Source organism: Perca flavescens, chromosome 9 (genome assembly GCF_004354835.1).
Source record: "Perca flavescens isolate YP-PL-M2 chromosome 9, PFLA_1.0, whole genome shotgun sequence".
NCBI classification, from domain to species: domain Eukaryota; kingdom Metazoa; phylum Chordata; class Actinopteri; order Perciformes; family Percidae; genus Perca; species Perca flavescens.
In genome coordinates, this window is record NC_041339.1 from 28,804,670 (window position 1) to 28,824,041 (window position 19,372).

The 19,372-nt window shown below is 39.1% G+C and overlaps 1 protein-coding gene across 1 annotated transcript in view; it reads right to left on the reverse strand.

Annotated features, from left to right (window-relative positions):
• Positions 1–19,372, reverse strand: part of col24a1 (collagen type XXIV alpha 1 chain) — a 117,310-nt gene that overhangs the window by 15,794 nt on the left and 82,144 nt on the right. Inside the window, exons 28-43 of the mRNA XM_028587951.1 lie at positions 19,164–19,217; positions 18,313–18,366; positions 15,377–15,430; positions 15,070–15,114; positions 13,489–13,533; positions 11,085–11,138; positions 10,257–10,310; positions 10,072–10,125; positions 9,789–9,842; positions 8,046–8,099; positions 7,505–7,612; positions 6,626–6,679; positions 5,704–5,811; positions 3,458–3,511; positions 1,252–1,305; positions 1,047–1,103 (exon numbers count right to left, since the gene is read on the reverse strand). Of these exons, the coding sequence (XP_028443752.1) occupies positions 1,047–1,103; positions 1,252–1,305; positions 3,458–3,511; positions 5,704–5,811; positions 6,626–6,679; positions 7,505–7,612; positions 8,046–8,099; positions 9,789–9,842; positions 10,072–10,125; positions 10,257–10,310; positions 11,085–11,138; positions 13,489–13,533; positions 15,070–15,114; positions 15,377–15,430; positions 18,313–18,366; positions 19,164–19,217 (957 nt within the window). The remainder of the gene's footprint in view (positions 1–1,046; positions 1,104–1,251; positions 1,306–3,457; positions 3,512–5,703; positions 5,812–6,625; positions 6,680–7,504; positions 7,613–8,045; positions 8,100–9,788; positions 9,843–10,071; positions 10,126–10,256; positions 10,311–11,084; positions 11,139–13,488; positions 13,534–15,069; positions 15,115–15,376; positions 15,431–18,312; positions 18,367–19,163; positions 19,218–19,372) is intronic.

Below are 19,372 nucleotides of genomic sequence, written 5' to 3' on the forward strand. Positions count from 1 at the left end.
TGCATTGGAAATGTTACTTAAGTAAACGTATGTCAGTATCATCAGAAAAAATGTACTTAAAGAATTAAAAGTAAAAGTACTCAATGCAGAAAAAAACTCAAAACTCCCTCAGAAACTGGAAACAATCAAAACAGTTCTGTCAATCAACTAAGTGTTTAATCAGCTAATCATTTCAGCTGTACTTGTAGGCCTATATATGGTCAGCTAGTTTAATTTATAATAAACCATCATATTTTATAAACTACATATGTTTTGTCTTAGTCTGTAAAGTAACTAGTAACTAAAGCTGTCAGATTAATGTAGCGGGGTAAAAAGTACAATATTTCCCTCTGAAATGTGGTGGAGAAGAAGTAGAACATGACATGAAAAGAATAGACTCAAGTAAAGTACAAGTACCTTCATATGTACTTGAGTACAGTACTTGAGTAAAAGTACTTAGCTACATTCCACCACTGCCTGTGAGCTTTCCCAAGCTGCTAAGACTCTTTGATAAGTCCTGATCCTCTTTTGATATTAGTCTAAGAATGACTTTGTTATCTTGGATGCAGAATCCTTGAGGTAACTTTGGGTGAGTGACGGCCTCAATGTAACTCTTGCCCTTGTCAGAGACACATGTTTTGTATAAATGCACAGTAAGGCAGCCTGTTTTAGTTTTAACAATAGAACAGTTGTGCTCATTGTGATGAGACCTACGTATATTCTCATTATGACTGAATATAAGAAGGCAAAAAAAGCTAAGCTTAAGCTTTACCCTGAAGTGTAAACACCCCTTGCCAAACATTTATAGCTTATTAATACAGTCAAGATCTTAGCCACACAGGAAGATAATCAGGGTCCATATGCGTGACAGATTTAAGAACAGAAACACTCATACATTATTGTCAATCTGGTGGGATATAAAATGTGTGGACTTGGTGCTAAAATCAGGAATTGATCGGGGTTAACTTTTCCTTCCAGTGTCAATCCGGTATTTAAATGGCTTGGACGAAACAGAGCAAGACGTGTTAGGGATCAGAAAGGAGAGTTTAAAGGAAAGCAAGACCTACTGGTTCACCTAAGGGCCCTGGCAGTCCTGGGGTCTTATTGTCCTCGCCTGGATAACCCTGGAATGTAGAAAACATTGCACACACACACACACACAATCACACATGCAGACGTAAGCTTTTGCAACCCGACAGTACATTGAAACACATCAAAACCTAAAACACTGAAATAATTCATTTTCAAACACTAGTTCAGGTATCGTATTACCTTTTCACCTTTAGGCCCTGGTGGTCCAATGGGCCCAGGCTTGCCAGGGTGACCCTAAAAAAAAGAAAAAAGAAAGCGCATTATTGTAGCCAAAGAAAGCCGTCATACTTCTACTGGCTACAGCATGTTTCCTGGAGAAACATGAGTTCAGCTGTCAGCATATTAATCAGAACTGTTTAATATAAACACAACTCTTTGTATAGACGCTCTTCAATTCTTTCACTTAAGGATTTGGGTTTTTGGCACAGACTCAGAAATCACTCAGCAACCTGAGTGAAGTGTGACCGAGTCTGAGAGCCTTCATGCAGTACACACCTATACACATTCATTAAAAGCGACAAAAAGAACTTGAGGTTCCTGTTCAAGTTATGCAACCTAAGCCCACTGATGTTGGCATTGACCAGGCTGTGGCGTTGCCTGGACAAATTAGCTTGTAGACTTCACCAACCATGTTCAAGTCCACCTCCAAGTGATTCTTCGCAGGACTGCACTTACAACAGTTACGCAGCTGTTACCCAACAGTTTGAGCCATATGAATGAGTATGAAAAACAGTACTTAATGACTAAAATGTGTCTTAGGATCAATGCATTAAAAGTACTGCCAACTGTCATCCGGCATACAAGTAGGATACTTAAAATGTCACTCTACGTATACTAGGGGAATTTAAACAAGGTTTGAAAAGGAGGATTGGAGACCTACTGCATACTTGATCATTTTCTTATATATTAATACAATAATCTTATCTAAAGTATTTGCATGTTCAAAATGTTGTAGCTACAGACCAGATTTGTAGATTTGTAGATCCATTCACAGCCTAAACCCAATTCAATTTGCAGAATTTTAAACAAGTTAGGCCTTTTCTTGACACCAAAGCTGCCAAGTTGTTCTTATATACTATGATCTTTTCACATATTGAGTATTGTTTTACAAACTGGTCATTATCTAGCATAACTAGCCAACAAAAGCCATAAAAACTTTTGATAAAAAGACATTGTCATTTCACCATTGCGATATCTTAGAGAGACATACATTTTCAAGCTTGGACAATTTCAAACATTTCAAGTATGCTTGTTTGGCATATAAAGTGTTACATAATCTTGCTTCCCCCTCCCCCCCCTCCTCCGCTGCATGGCTTTTTCCAAAGACTTGAAGGAGTTAGTAGCGGAGGTAGTACACAGGCCTCTGTTAAAGGGGACTGTGTGATACCATTTAGATGCATCACTTCTGGACAAAACGTATTGTCGATAATAGGAGGTAAACTCTTGAATAGCTTGCCCCTCCCAATAAGAGATGGTCCTACATTCAACACCTTTAAAACTCACTTAAAACAGTGGCTCCTAGAAAACCAGAGATGCACTCACTTTTAATGGTCAAACATTTCATCACCCATACACTTTCACTGTTAAATTGTATGCAGTATTGTCTCAGATGTATATGTCACCATTATGTGTACCTTTTAATTTATAGTGAATGAGTGCTGTATGACTGCTGGCTGTCTCTATGTTAGTCCTATGTTACCTGCCTAGGGACTGCAGAAGAAAAGTAGTTATTTTTGACTAATTCTAGCATATTTACATGGTGTTTTTTATACAACAATGTTCATAAATATGCATGGTCCCTATCAAATAAATCAATACAAAATATATAAACACCAAGCACCTGTGGAGTTGCTTGGAAAAATTAGCTTGTAGACTTCACCATGTTAAATTCCACCTCTTGTCTTTGCTCTTGTGGTTATTTGTGTATTTCTTTCCCTTGTATTTTGGATAATTAACAGTAATGAGTAATGGAAAATGATGATGTGTCCTCCACCAGACTGAAACCCAGGATATCGCCAGCAGATGCTAGGTTTACGGCACAAGGCTAGCAGGGGAGGTGAGTAAGCTTGATTGAAAACAGCTATGTTGAGTCTAGAACTGTATCTGAAGCATGTATAAAGTTTCTTGAAGCAGGATTAAGTTTGATGGATACACCGCAAAAGGTGACTATTTATTTCCCGGATTTAAAAAAAAAAAACGTTATCTAGATAACTTAGTAATACTCAGATGTAAGATAAGCCACCAAAGAATGTAAGCATAGTGGTATGTGCTAAGCCAAAACTCTTGACCAGTTAGGGTTTACTAAACTATACAGTAAGAACTGTACTGTATGTATGTGTACATTGGCAAATGGATCTCGTAAAAACAACAGATAGGAGATACTCACTGTGTATCCTGCCAGTCCTGGTTGCCCTTCTATCCCCATGACTCCGGGCTGACCCTGGAAGCAATGCAGAAAATGCACACAAAATAAGACAGTGAATCAGTCCTAGCAATGTTTTTTTTTTTTAGCTTTTTTGGCTAAATATAACCTTGGCCTCAAACAGACACAAATAAGAACTGAATTCTGTGCCCAGAGTTGTTTTACAACAGGGATATAAATCTTTTCTCCACAGCTATCACAACATGGTCTTAGTGGTTCTGCTGAGAATAGAGCTGTCTTTCCCTGTAAAGAAGAAAAGAATGGATGCCTTCTTCTTGGCATTTTGTCTAATCCCATCTTGTCTTTTCTTGCTGTTTCTCAGGCCCGGAACAAAGAAGGGCATTTGAAGCTATTTTTTTTTATACTCAAAAAACATTTGGACATGTTGTCATAGCATACAATTAGAAAGCTCCTAACTGGAATTTACAAAAGGGTGGATTTGTTAATGTGCAATAACATTACATTTATTATGCCACTCCATCATTCACACTTTCACTATTCCCTATACATTTCATTTATATGTCCTCGGTAAATCACTTGTCCTGTGTTCTCCTTGGAGAAAAAAAATCAGAAACTTAAAGAGAGAAATTTATCTACTATATATTTTTGTTTAATGATGGTGCCCCCTAGATTTTTTATTAATTCAATGGTAGCCTGCTACACAAAGTGCCACAGACTTACCCCCACTAAAAATCTCCTCCTTAAAGCTATAGTGAGTATTTCTTGTTGCCCTCTGTGAGGAATTCTAAGTAATGACGACAAAACTGTCGGCGCGTCCACATGATAAAAGCCTTCCGTGATTGCGCACCACCCCCACACAGTTGCTAGTAGCCAAGGAGGACACGGAGGATTAAAAAAAACATGATGGACTCTTCAGAACAGGTAATTATCTTCACTTGAGTTTCTGCGGGCGAAAGTTGCTGGACGACACAATCTTCTGAACATAGCCATACTGAGAAATACAGAGAGAGTTGTGTGGAGATGACAGTCTTACTTAGCTTGGTAGCAACTTATTTGGCAAAGGCTTGAATGTAACAGATGTTTATTAATATCAGAAAGTTACGCACTAAAGCTTTAAATAACTTGCGCAAACATGAGCACGTTTTGTCCTGCACCTTGTTGAACGAGCGACCGACTGAACAAACATTCACCGGGAAAAGTGCGCTGCTAACGTTAGTTTGCAGTTAGAAAGATAACTAATTAGTTGCTCATATACAGGACATTAACCAGCATGTAAATGCACCTGTATGTCACTTCAGTCCAGTAAGATGTTGGTGTGGTCCTTACTCTTCTATACACTAACAACTAGCCGTCAGCCCATGACATGTAGCTACAGCCAAGTTAGTTAGCTTTGTCTTGTGTTCCCTTCTCTTCTGGCAACCTGCCAGCTGCTGTCAATCAAACACTGACACGTCCTCCAGCCGGCTGAGAAAAAAGACCATTTCTGACATTTCCCCAAAGACCTTTTCTCTTGCATTAAAAAAAACCTATTAACAATCAGGGCTTTAAATTAACACCCCCCAACCCGCCAAATGCTGGTAAAAATAAACTTTGGCAGGTAACATTGTAAAGTAAAGTAGCCAGTTTGGCTGGAGAAGAAAGACGCCAAGTCTGTGAGACTGTGTCTGTCTGAATCTAGTCTCGCATTGCCAGACCTTCCCCCACAATGCAGCGAAGGAAGGTCTGGCTAGTCCCTACAGCATTCTGGGTTAGGAGAAAAACGTGCTCTGGTTTATTGACATTTTTTTAAACCAATCACAATCGTCTTGGGCAGTGCTAAGCGCTGGACAGAGCCACGGTGCTGCTGCAAAATAGCCTCGGGAAGAAATTTGTTTTGGTTCAAAAGTTATTTTAGTCGTGCGAGAGAAAACTCAGATTGGACAGATAGTCCACCGGAGTTTAAAATGCCAACACAAAGAAAGCAGAAGGTAACGGATATCTGGCGAAAATTAAGTAAAGTTATTCAAATTTGTTGAAATTAGTGAAAAAGCTAGTGAAAAAATCAGATTGGCTGGTAACTTTAAAAATGAACTAGCCGTGTTGGCTGGTGATTAAAAAAGTTAATTTAAAGCCCTTTTAACAATACATTGACTGCAAAAGATGATGACTAAATGTGACTTTGGTTGGACTAATATGATCACTTATCTCTGTACATAAGTTTCAGTCTGATTCTGAGACAGGATTAAGTGAGAGAAAGTATGGGAACTAACTGGTGTGCCTCGAGTTCCCCTGGCACCTTTCAGACCCGGCTCGCCTGGCTGGCCGATGTCTCCTCGTGTGCCGATCTCACCAACAAGACCTGGAGGACCTCTCTCTCCCTGGAAAGAGACAGAATGTCATTGGAGGATGAAAAACCTCAATAATGACAAAAAGCCAGAATGGAGACTATCATTTAAGTTGCAAGTCAGCATTCAACCTCTTTTGACAGCAGGAAGCCATCCATTCTGTCCTAATCGTCCTTCAGTAAGAAAACAAATCCATACTAGCTCAAAAGGCAATTTGTCTTTGAAGTGCTCATATTATGCTTTTTGGCTTTTTCCCTTTCCTTGTTTTATATATCTTTTTTGTACACGTTCCGTGCGTCACTTTGTAACACATGTTATAATGCTCACCTAGCTGCTAGCATGGCATGCCCGCATACTCTGCTTCTGACTGGCTGGTAGTCCTTACCTAGCTACTGCGCATGTGCGACTCCCAACAAAGATGGAACAGAAGTGCGATGCCTCACTCAGTAGCAAAAACAGAGAGCTCAACACACAGGGTGAAAAGAGGAGCTGCAGCAATGTGCAGTACAACAAAAATATGGTGTTTTTTGAAAATTAAACCATGTAAACCTATTCTGGTATAGCCTCTAAATACAAGTATGACTGTGAAAATGAGCATAATATGAGCACTTTAATGCTGGCTGCAGTCACTTGTTTCCTTCTCAAGTTGACTCATGTTCTCTGAACTCCTGTCAACTTTACATTTGATGCAAATGATAGCTCAAGCAGCTGAAACAAGATGACTCAATAGTTCTCTGGAACAAACTGAACACCAAAGGGCCTTGGACTGTGTCCTCTTGCTTTCTGCTGTTCCATTGCAGGGGGAAACGTACTTTAGAGGAAAAGTGGTGGTGAACAAGGTCCTTACCTTCTTTCCGTGTCGTCCTCTGTTCCCTGGGGCCCCTAGTTTTCCTTCTGGCCCCTGTAGCAGGAGATCCATTCAATGATTACCACAGATATTACAAATCTATTCTATAATCAGAGGTATTGATACTTTGATACTGTAACTGCACCGCATGAAACACCAACCCGGGTTCCTGATACTACAGCATTTTTTCCCCAGACATTATCTTTAGTCCACAATGCCGTTTAAAACCAGATTTCTCAGCTCACATTGGAAACTGGACTGAGTGTTTGTAAAACTTCCTCACACAGCTTTGAATGTGTGCCCTGAAGCTGCCTTCATTCCTGACATTTGTGACCCTTCTGCACCTAAACCCCTATAGATAAATCTGGAACTGGATCTCAAAACACACAAGCATTTAGCAAAGACTTTGACTGACATCCATCATGCAAGACTAAACATTCAAAATCTATAAAATTGTACTGCCCCAGTAGCAAAAAGAGCTTTGTAGAAGAGAAGGATGACCCCTACTGGGAATCAAAGGCATTATTTGGTTAAGAGCAGTTTTGGGATCTGCTCCGTCAGTTGCATGTATTTCAAATTCTAAGAGTACAATTCATTTTGCCATGTCTTATCATTTGCTATATGCTTACGATCCATCAATCTCTTGTCTCACATAAATAACCCCAGTGGAAAACCAGAGGAACCAGTTCTGCAAAAAACTGTAATCTACCGCAACTTTTATTCTGATCTAGTTTTTTTTTCCTTTAACTGCATGCAAGTGTGTCTTTTCGGAGTCAATCAGAACATCAATACATGCAGCAATTTCTGTTAATTGCTCCCCCAAAGTTGTTTTATTAAAATTGTTGCATCTGGCTATTTAGAAACATAATATAAACTTACACGAAAGCCCTGTTTCCCAGGCTCTCCGGGTGGTCCTATGAGCCCAGAGTCTCCTTCTATTCCTTTGTCCCCTGGCTCTCCAATTGGCCCACGCTCACCAGGCTCACCCTGACGGTGTGATAGACACAGAGAAAGAGAGGCACACAACCAGGGAAAACTGAGTGAAAGACAGTTCAGTTTTAATTCACTAAGTTTCAGATTACCAACAGAGAGCAGTCATTAGGTCAGACAAGCCGTGGTGTTCAGAAGCTGACAAATGGTTTTAGAGGAATGGTTTTATTTTCATTTACTTTATTATATATATTTATATCCCATTCAAATCTAGTGTGAAATTGAGTCGATAAGTGTATTGTGGTGTCATATCCAGTATATGACTTGAATTAACTTTTTGAAATCCTGAACTATTCTCTTTGAAGACCTAAAGCGAGCAGAGTCCACTAAATACTCCCTATTATTGTTGTCATATGGAGAGGCCTGCTAGAAACAAATCCATAACTCATTTTGGCTACATGCTCGATTTAGTCAGTAATGTCTTGTTTACCTTAGCTCCATCTTTTCCTTGAGGGCCGTCTTCACCAGGGGGACCAGGAGGACCCTACAAACGCATCACCATTTAAAACAAAGAGAACTGTGAGAACTGTGACATTGTTATTGTCTCTGTTATGGCAAATTCTATGTATGGAGCATCTTTAGTAACAGAGCTGTTGCTGCTGCTGATGTTAGCATCTCCAATCCTGGGCCCATTAAAGTTTCGCTTTCTTTGTGTTGGAAAATAAACTCTGGTCGATTTATGAGGACTATGGTTAACTGCTCCTCAGATCTCCAAGGGGTACATCCAGACCACTAGCTAGACTATACTCAATTTCCTGTGGCACCGGAGCGATCGTCAAGGATATAGACTACCTAAAACCAGACTGAAAAACAATCTTCCACTGCCCTCTCTGGCTGAACATTTGAAGGCAGTTTCACCTCTGACCACAGCCAACATCACTGTGTAGTCGGGTGGGGTCAGAAGGGTGCAGTGTGAACACATCAGGCAGTGATGTCACTGAAGATCACCTGTACATCACTGCATCAACATGAGAAGGGAAACCACTGGAGGTCAGCAAAAACAAGAATTTAAGGGGGTGTTACGTTTTTTTCTTATAGCCAGGAGATTATTAAAAGGGGTAGAGCAAGAATTAAAAATTGGTCCGATATAATTTTTTGCTTCCCGATACTGATTCTGATACCTGAACTTGCGTATCGCCCGATACTGAGTACCGATCCGATACCAGTGTGTCATATATTTTGTTATGTTTTAACAACTATATACTACTATCCCTGTATGGATGTGATATGATTTCTATCTTTGTTGTACGGCCTGGCTCAGGTTAAACATTTTGTGAAACAAACGCAAACAATGAACGCTACAGAACTTTCTTTTATTATCCAGTTTGACTGTCAGTTATAAAGGAAAAAGAACATAAATAAACTACTTTAACGTAGATATTCTTCAGGGTTTAATTAGGTGGTATCGGATCGGTGCATAAACTCCAGTACTTTCCAGTACCGTTACCAGCATTTTAGGCAGTATCGGAGGCTTTTCCGATAGTAGTATCGGTATATCGGAACATATCAAGTAATGAACAGATGAATTTGGAATTTTGTCTTGACTAGAGTGGCCGAATGACCACTCATGAATGCTGATGTATTAATTCTGCTAAGATTTGGTTTAACATGTCAAGTTTGTGGAGCAAACTTATTTCTTTTGCCAAAGGAAAGAATCATGTAACCATCTAAAGCATGCGTGCCATAAAACAGAAGAAACTATGATGTTCAGTAATTGTAATCAGTGACTAATAAAACTTACCCTGTACATTTGTATTGTGGACAGTGTTTGAAAAATATCACGTATGATCTCAAATATCTTTGGTCCAAGTGTAGGCAGTTAGGCATGATGAGAGAATTCAGGGCAGAATGGACAGTTTCTCAGACATCATCTAATTCTTTTAATCTTCCTTCATCCATTAAACTGGAATTAGTCCAAAAAGCACTGGGGTTTGATGTTTCAGCAACCTTGTTAGAAAAATGTTGAATCAAATTCTGTGGCTGAAACAGTAAGATGAGACTCCGAGTGCTATTTATATAGTCCATCAGACAAAAACAATTCCATTGCCCTGCTTTCTTCGGGCCGGGGGATTAGACATCCTCATCAAAATGAGGGGGAGTAAATATACGACCGGGTTAGATTTACCCAAACACAAGGAAGGAAGGGATTAGTGGCTTGTTTGCAGTTACTCACTCTCATTCCCTCTTGTCCCTGCTCCCCTTCAGCTCCTGGAGGCCCAACATCACCCTGCAGGGACACAAAACACAACATGGGGCTGTCTGGAGGCCAAAACACACATATGTGCATGCACAGTGCCAGACTTACACCAACCACTGCTACTTGGATCTGAGGAAGTGTAAGACTTGACAATCAGCTGTTGTTTCCTCCAAGGCTACAGTTATGTCAAGTACAAACTGACTGAGCAAGTTCACGGCTATTCACATTGCTGGAGCGTGGTAGAGACTGAAGCACTGACCTTTGACCCCGGCTCTCCGATGGCACCCGGTTCCCCCTCTGCACCAGGCCCACCCTACAAAGATGAGGAACGAAGGTTGTGAGTTATGTTCAATTTGAACTGTATGCATATGAATGTTAACTATAAAACCCCCAAACCCCTAATAATGAATTGATGAATAGTGACAAATATTTAATGTAATGTACTTCAGGTCCTTGCTCTCCATCAGGTCCAGCCTCTCCAGAAGGTCCTTTGGGTCCCTGCAAGAACATTAACCATCATAAGAAGCCTTAAGGACGCTAGCTTAATGATACAATAATATAATTGAAATTACAGTTAATAGGGGAAATAAAACATCCGTACAACATAATATACAACTCTAGCATATAATGGCAAAACAAACACACAGAGTTGACTGTTTAATTCTGTAGAGTAGGGAAAGCGGAGAACTGAGAATGCCTGGAGTAAAACTGTAGACCAGCCAAAGGCAAGATGAGACCCATAACACAAACCGAGCCTCTAGTGTTATTGGAACCTCCTATCCTAATAAATATTTGTATCTGATTGTTTGACATTCTTGATGTCCCTGAGGGGTCGGCCGATTTCCAGGAAAATTCAAGAATTTGACTAAGACTAATCCAAGAAGGGAAGCACAAGGTAAGGTGCTGAAAGGTGTGAGGGACACGGAGAGAGAAAGCAAGAAACATATACATATGACATAGACAAATCTAAATAACTCTCTTTTTCCCTATCAATTTCTTGTAAAAAGCAACATCGGAGCTTCCTGTGGCAGTTCCAGACCATTTCAAATGGAGGGGCCAGGCTGGGGCCACATGCAAATTTAGGGGGACCAAATGTATTGAGCACAAGTGGTACATACCACCAACCCTCCATAGACTAACGATACACATATAACAATATCTTATTTATTACTGCACAGGAATAAAATCCCCTCTTTGGGGATACATGTGGGGTTTAAAAATGTATTAAAATATTTCATCAATGTAACAGTCAGAAGATGTTAGCATACTTACTGGTTCACCGTGGGGTCCGCTCTCCCCGTTGCTGCCTGGAATACCTGGTTTACCCTGGAAACACACATACACACTCATGAGCTACGTGTAGCTTCAGTCATTCATTTATGTAATCACAGAAAATCAGCAGCAAGCTTGGCTTTGGCCACGGTCCTCTTCTCATTGCTATTATTATCACCATCATCATTAGCAACGCGACCACAAACATGATGACTGTGTCTAATATTTCAGTGCTGCCAAATGCCTACAGACATGACAGGAAGTCTTTGATGCGATGCAAAATGAATGACTTTCCTGGGATGTCAGATCTCTTTGTAGTCCAAACATTGTGTTGCCAAGTTTAGACAAGACACGCTAATTTCCAACATGTTGAAAAGTGTTTAGTCCAACATTGACAGAGGACGCCATTACTTTAGCATGTGATAGATAGCGGCTTGTTCCAAGCATTGAAATTAATGTGTCAAAGTTTGATGTGGTAGCAATTAATTCAGTAGCATCAACCATTAGCTGTAGAACACATCGGTTTACTAACTCATGATAATTAACACTCAAATAACTTTTTGCTTCTATTCATGGAGCAGATATGACATAAAATAAAAATAAAAACTATATCTTAAATGTCTCAAACTGTGTAAATGAGGTATTTAAAGAGTGAAGTTGGATTAATTGAACAAAATGGAAAATAAAAGAGCGGGAAAAACAGTGAAATGTTGTCACGGTTCACATTATGTAAAGAGCCAGCGAGAGTCATTGTCAAAAATGAGAGAAGATTTTAGGGAAACAAGAAGATGTATGGAAACTGCAATATAATACAGTGCTTTGTGCTAACAACCACAATCACTGACAACTGCATTAACTACAACATTGCATTCAGCACTGAACTTAATGGGCTCTGACATCACAGACAACAACATGGTTTTGGGACACATTCACTCACGGATTTTCAATCAAAGAACATAGAAATGGCAAGGAATTATACATAATATATATTGAGAGAGACGTTATCAGTCACAAGATGGCGCTATGAGTCCAGAGGTGGAACCCCCGAGGGAGGTTGCTAATATGAGGTAGAAGTTCTTCATTTAACATCAAGCAGCATGCGCTTAGAAGGACAGGTCACAACTAGTTCCAAATATGTGCGTGTTGTTATGTCCAAGTGTACATGTCCAGATGGGTATATCTGAGAGTGAGAGTACAGGCCTGCACGTGTCTATGTGTGTATTTGTGTGTCTGTTAAGAGTAATTACAAACAACCTTGAAATGTCAAATGTTAAGCCAACACATGATTAGAGAAAGTAGAAAGCAGCTCGTTTGTCAATGGAAAATACAGAAACACAAGCCAAACACCGATTAAGCATGCGGGTGACAGGGCTTTTCTCTGACTGGGGATCATCCTTTGTAAGTCCTGCCATAAATGTATGAAACTATAAGAATCATACTGTGGATATAATGATTATGATTTGACTGTTAGACAGCCCATATGGATCTGCTTTTGAATCTGTTTTTGATCGGTTTTTGTTTGCATGTTTCTACCATCTGTGGAACATCAGTTGTTTCATCCGTCCACAGTTCAAAAGCATAAAAACTACCATTTATCTTTTTTATGGTAAAGAAAAAAAAACAAGACTCAACCAAAATGGTCTTACAAAGCTGCCAAAAGTCTGTCTATTGTGTGGAACTAAAACAAGACACAATAGTCAATGTGTGTCCTACATCGCATTCTTAGCTGCAGAAAAGACAAAACTTCTCCTCAGGGATTGTTAAAGTCTTAAAGTGGAGCCTGACCAATTAGTCAGCTGGCTGATATCATCGACCATTATTAGCTACTGTAGATATTATTGGTATCAGCCCACATGTCAGTGGATAAGATACTGTAACTTTGCTTGCAGTGCATTGATGCCAAAGATAGGTTTGTGGTAATTTAGAAATACTTTTGCCATTATATAGTGTGTCCACCAGAGAGCCCTGATTGTACAATGAGATGTACAATTTACTGCTCCACACAAAAAGCTTGTGAATTATTACTTATAATTTCTTAAAAACAGAAGCAGGCAATTCAGCCAAGTGTGTATGCTGTGTTAATCAAAGCTGTGAGTCATTATAAATTCATGTTAGTACAAATGCACCTCTCACACAGTTTAATTAGGGGGAATGTGTTTTGATTATGAGCCTGAAAACACCGCTCAGTCTCTTATTTTTACTTCCTCTTGGGCGACTTTATGGGTGCACACTCTTTAAGTAGTAATTATATACATATATTGCAGGTGAAAAGAGGATGTGGAAATGTTTAACAAGTCTGTGTTGTCTGCTGTTGGCATAATAATGCTACTTGCTAAAGTGAAGAGGATAATTAAAGCTCTGAAAGAGACATCCAGCAGTCAGCATTCAGTTACACATTACTTACACTCTTCCCAGGAGGGCCTCTCTCTCCTGGACTGCCAGCCTTGCCCTTCAAAAAGAGAAATCATTATATGACATGCAGTTGCAATCAACCCAAATGGTTTCAATTTATTTTGAGAGAAATATTGGCAACATTTTTATCTTCCATGTCGGATGGTTGGTGATTTAGTGTGTGCTGGGTTTTTCAATGATCCGGTTTTATGTGTCTCTACACATTTCACTGCTGGTCCTCAAGAGGGAGCAGCAATATCATTATCCTGATGAATGTATTGGCTTCCTTGTTGTTTACAATTCATGTATTTGAGAACTTCTGCAACTCGAGACCGAAATGAGAGTGTTGTTAATCTGGCCAGAAGCATTTGAATGTAAACAGACTGTATTTATAGAGCGCTTTTCTAGTCTTAACAAATACTCAAAGCACCACATTCATACCCTGTGGTCGAGGCTGCCGTACAAGGTGCCACCTGCTCATCAGATAAACATTCACACACATATATATATATATACTCCGATGGCGCAGCATCGGGAGCAATTCGGTGTTCAGTGTCTTGCCCAAGGACACTTCAACATGGGACTGCAGGGCCAGGGATCAAACCACCAACCTTCCAATTGGTAGGCAACCGCTCTACCACCTGAGCCACAGCCACCCAATGCCCAAGCACAACAGACAACATTAACTTGTTCTATGGAAACACATTTGCAGTTAATTGCTCTGCTAAACGTGCGGATCCATAACAGTTTTACAAATTTTGATGTCAGTCGAACCTACTGTAGCTCATAAATGTGTATGCCATTGTAACAAATGGACGTCAATTACAAATATCCTTTTCTATCAACTACACTCAACCTAAATAAACAGCACCTGAGGAGGCATCACATATACGTAAACATACAAGCAAACATGTGCATGTCCACACCTAGAATGGCTGTGCTGATATACTTGTACACTTTTGAAAAATTGGAGATTGCACTTTAAATGTCTTTATTAAAAACCAAGCGTCACAGGTAAATCTGAAGCTGGATTGTATTTTAACTCAGCTAGCTATCAGTTAAATATAAAGTTTATGTTTATCCTGCTACTCTTCTACATATAGCTCAGGTTTCCTCTCTACAAGTTGGCAGCAAATAAATAATAACTTCTTTTTTTGTATAACCTGATACAGGAGCAAAGAGACAAAGGCAAATAAAAACTGAAAGGCTTACCAAGCTTTTACAGAGACCCCACGGTTATATGTGGTAATGTCTTTTCCATGAGGTGAATGGGCATCTTCAAAAGGGATGCATGTGTTAACCTAGATGCTTCAGGAAGGTGCCTTTTTTTAAGACTATGATTATTCTTGGCTTCGGATAAATGAGGGCAAATATAAATTTGCCTTTTCATTTCTTAAAGAGTCTGAAGCCTTCATCCAGAAATGTGTGACACATAAAACATTTAAACCATCATACTCATAGCAGGTACTTTACCAGTATTTTTAATGCTTTGAGTATAAACTTTGTAGCATGTTATTATCTTTTTTATGTCCTTTTCTCTACATAAGCTAGTACAAGATGAAAGACAATTGTAAAGGCATATTAATTTACTTACTATGAATCCTGGCCCTCCTTTTGGTCCAATGTCACCCCTTTCACCCTGAAGAGAAAAGGTTTGACACATTTTGGAAAGGTATTAGAAACAAACAAACAATCAAAGAGAGTGACTAATGAAATAAACCATTCAAAAGCTCTGACAAATAATTTCACAACAGCAGTGTCCCAAGTTGAGCACATAATTCCAGCTCTAATCCTGTACCTAATATATAGGAGGATGGACATATTTCAAACAAAAGTAATATATTTATTCCATCTTCACATGCACATGGTGATTTTTCCCACAGGGTGGTGTGCATGCTTACCTTGGTGCCCTCAGGGCCTGGTTCTCCCAGTGGGCCATCTGGACCTTGGGGCCCCTGTGCAACAGGAACACGAGACACACCTTTGAACATCACTCAACAAAGAATGCTCCGTACTGTAATACATTTACCATCAAAGCATCATACACACGTTGACATATACAGTTAATGCTGAAATAACACCAACAACAAAGTAATTAGTCTGTATTATTATCTACTCAGGGGTTTTTCAACCCCCAAACATTCCAGGGATTTCCCAGCATTGTAGCACCACCACACAGGTAGGGTGACAGATACAAATCTGTAAATACAAACTTGTTTCTCTCCTGTCCGCTCTTTTAGGACTTTTTCCACTTTCAGCCAATCTGTTGTTTCAATCTTGTCTTTTACATCTCTACCTTTGATGGCTCTCTCTCTATCAGTTCCTATTTTGTCTGAACCTCTGGCTTCCGTCAGACATCAAGCTTCCAGGCAGACACGGCAAACAAGGCTTTATCTTTCCCTCTCATTGTTCCTTCCTATAGATCACCTCTCTCTCCAATCTTGGTTTAAAAGTCATTCTGGCAATCATTTCTGCCAAGTGACCAATGTTACTGTAACCTGTGGTCCACCCTCGTTAGTCTTTCACTGATTCTGCAAAAAGGTACCCAATTAAACAACTGCTTATTGACAATTAATAACTAGATATGTTCAAATGCTGGTATCGGTATCTGAAAGTACTGGAGTTTATGCACAGATCCGATACCAATACCACCTAATTAAGCCCTGAAGAAAATAGACTTTAAAGTAGTTTAGTAATGTTCTTTTTCCGTTATGACTGACTGGATAATAAACTGGATAATAAAATAAAGTTCTGTAGCGTTCATTGTTTGTGTTTGTTCATGCTTCACAATAAGTTTAACCTGAGCCAAACCGCACAACAAAGATAGAAATCATATCACCCCCATACAGGGATAGTAGTATACAGCTGTTAAAACATAACAAAATATATGACACAGTGGTATCGGATCAGTACTCGGTATCTGCAGATACTCTTACGCAGATAAGTTCAGGTAACGGAATCGGTATCGGGAAGCAAAAAATGGTATCTGACCATCTCTAGTAATAACACATATAACACTTTATTACAGTTTGGCTACAAGAACATTTGTGGAGCCAGTAGGGCTGCCACCTCTTAGTCGATTAGTCGACTAATCGGTCGTTTTGGTCTTAGTCGACTAAGATTTCTTTAGTCAATTAGTAATTTTTTATGCTTATTCATGCTTAATTACTTATTTCCAAGAAACTTCTGAGCACATTTATGGTAAACACAAGATTTAAAGTGGTGCTTTTGCAGGATTAATTGTGGAGAAACTCAGTTTTACACATGGTTAATTAACTACATTTATATTGTGCTTTTCTAGTCTTAACCACCTCTCAAAGCGCACAGCTCTGTCAATTAAATCAACTCATCGATTAGTCGACAAAATCCTATAAGTGTTAGTCGACTAAGAAGTTCTTTAGTCGAGGACAGCCCTAGGAGCCAGTGAGGTGCATTTTATGGTGAATGGAAGATGAATCAGAGATAGATATATTAGATATGAGGGAAGCAACTCATAATTCAGAGGAGGAAGTGACTGTGAGTTTTCCAACAACGACAAAAAGCTTTAGATCTAGTGCATTTGTGTGCCAAGTAGGGCAGGTGCACACCAGATTATTCAGCTCCAAGATATGACTTGTTCTTTTATGTAAAATAAATCTGTGGTAGGCATTTCATTTTTTGCGTTAGGCACTATCACATAGTACTGACACCTTCCAAAACAGTACAAAACATTTGACTAGCATGGATAATACCTGGCTAACATGCAGTCAACAAAATCCTCACTAGAAAAAGTTGGTAACAATAAACATAACAGCCACGTTCACAGTCAGTGCAAAATATTCTTTAACAAGATAACTAAGTTCTAGTTTAGCATCATTAACATCAACATTTCATATCAATAGTAATGCACTGAAAATGAATATTTATACCTGTATGTACATCACTTCTTGACATGTGTTTGGCCATTGATTGTTGAGGAACTAATACTAATACAACACTGTTACAGAGAATAACATTATATTGTATTATTCAATAACTGTCAATGGCAAATAATAATTTGGATTGAGTATGTTCATCCCAGAAAGTAAGGCAAAAAAACTATGAAAATGATTAGCCTATAATGTGTGGCTGATGTTCAACTGTTTTTAGATTTTACATAAAAAGATCTATTCATTATATACCATAGAGGTCCAAACCGCTCAACAGTGTATTTAGTTACGTAAACATAGGGATGTTATTTACAGACAAACCAAGTTGGCCCAAGACCCATTTTAGTTATATGGCATCATTGAAGCTGCTCTTGAATAAAGACTTTTAAATTTTGCTTCAAAAGGCAACATACACAAACTGCGATATAGTTGAGTTGTATTTAATTTAAGACGAACTTGCCAAGATGAAACCTCCTTTGTTTATTCTGATCTGATAGATCACAATCCACCTCAGTTGCTGCTGCTGCTAGATTTATATTGAAATTCTGGAAAGCGGTAAAAAAGCCTGACCACAATTGAAATCATAAAACTATCTTTGCCATCTCACTTGAAGGTGTCATTCTCCTCTCAGCCACACGATGTCTCACCAGTATTACCACACCATTCCCATATGACATTACCATAATGTCTTTCAACAGGATATTCATGGGGCTTATGGAACCACTGTTAATGCACCTATAAAGAAGCTTCGAGGAGGACAAACACATGTCTTCTAATTGCTTTAACCTTTGGTTTGTGGGGGTGGAACCGTAATATGAAATAGACAACCAAGGGTCTGATGTTTTCATGAGTTGTTGAGTTAAAGTCAGCTCACATAACATACAAAGGACTAGTGCATCTAATGCCCCAAAGGTAAATACAGCTCTTACCCTCCTGCCCTTTGTCCCAGCGATGCCTGCACTACCCCTCTGCCCCTGTGCACCCTGTAAAAAAAGACAGACAAAAGATGGATGGCAGAGACAAAATAAAGATTGGTTTCTTTGGCAAGGTGCAGTTAGACACACTATGGAACACAGTGAGAATATTTACACAAACTTAATAGGGCCAAACCTCTCTTAATGCGTCTTATAGCCCACATAAACACAAGTCCTAATGCACTATGCAGGCTTTAGCAGAACTACTGAACAATCTGACATATTGTTAACACAGGTCTAGACTAAATTGTGGGAAACAGGAAAACTGATATATCAAATAACCCCCCTTAAATTTTATGTGTTTACAAAAACCAAGAGAACGTTCCTCCAAATCAGTTTAATGGTCCAAGTTAAGCTTGTTATTTAGGCATTTATAATATCCAGCCAAGACACTGAGAAGATGAGAGTCAATGCATCCAAGCGTCTCAGTTCATTAAGTACTAATGTGTGTATGACTAAATCCAAAATGCAGAGGGAGCAAAAGAAAAGAAAACATAAACATTGGCAAAGGAAGTTAATGAAAGACCAATATGCGTAATACATACACTATATATATATATATATATATATATATATATATATATATATATATATATATATATATATATATATATACCAGTGCAAACTATCACTATTTCACCAGCTAAATCCAGTGCAATATTTATTCAGGGTTATAAGTCTCCAAGACCTTGTCTGTGTGTATGTTCATGCCATGTTATACATATATGCTTTGTTCCATTACTCGTGTGTTTTTTGTATCGTATTGTATCGTATTTGGTATTACATGACGAGGGTAAGATACTTACAGGTGCACCTTGCAGGCCGATGTCCCCTGGACTTCCTGGCAACCCTGGATAGCCCTTACACCAAAACAGAAACAACAAACATTATGGAAAGGGAGACAAGAAATGATGTCACTGTTTAATGGCATCTGCTACATGGGTAGTAATGGTGGTTACCATTATTATACACATTATTCAAACAATGCTGCATTAGCGTTTCAGGATTTTAATGA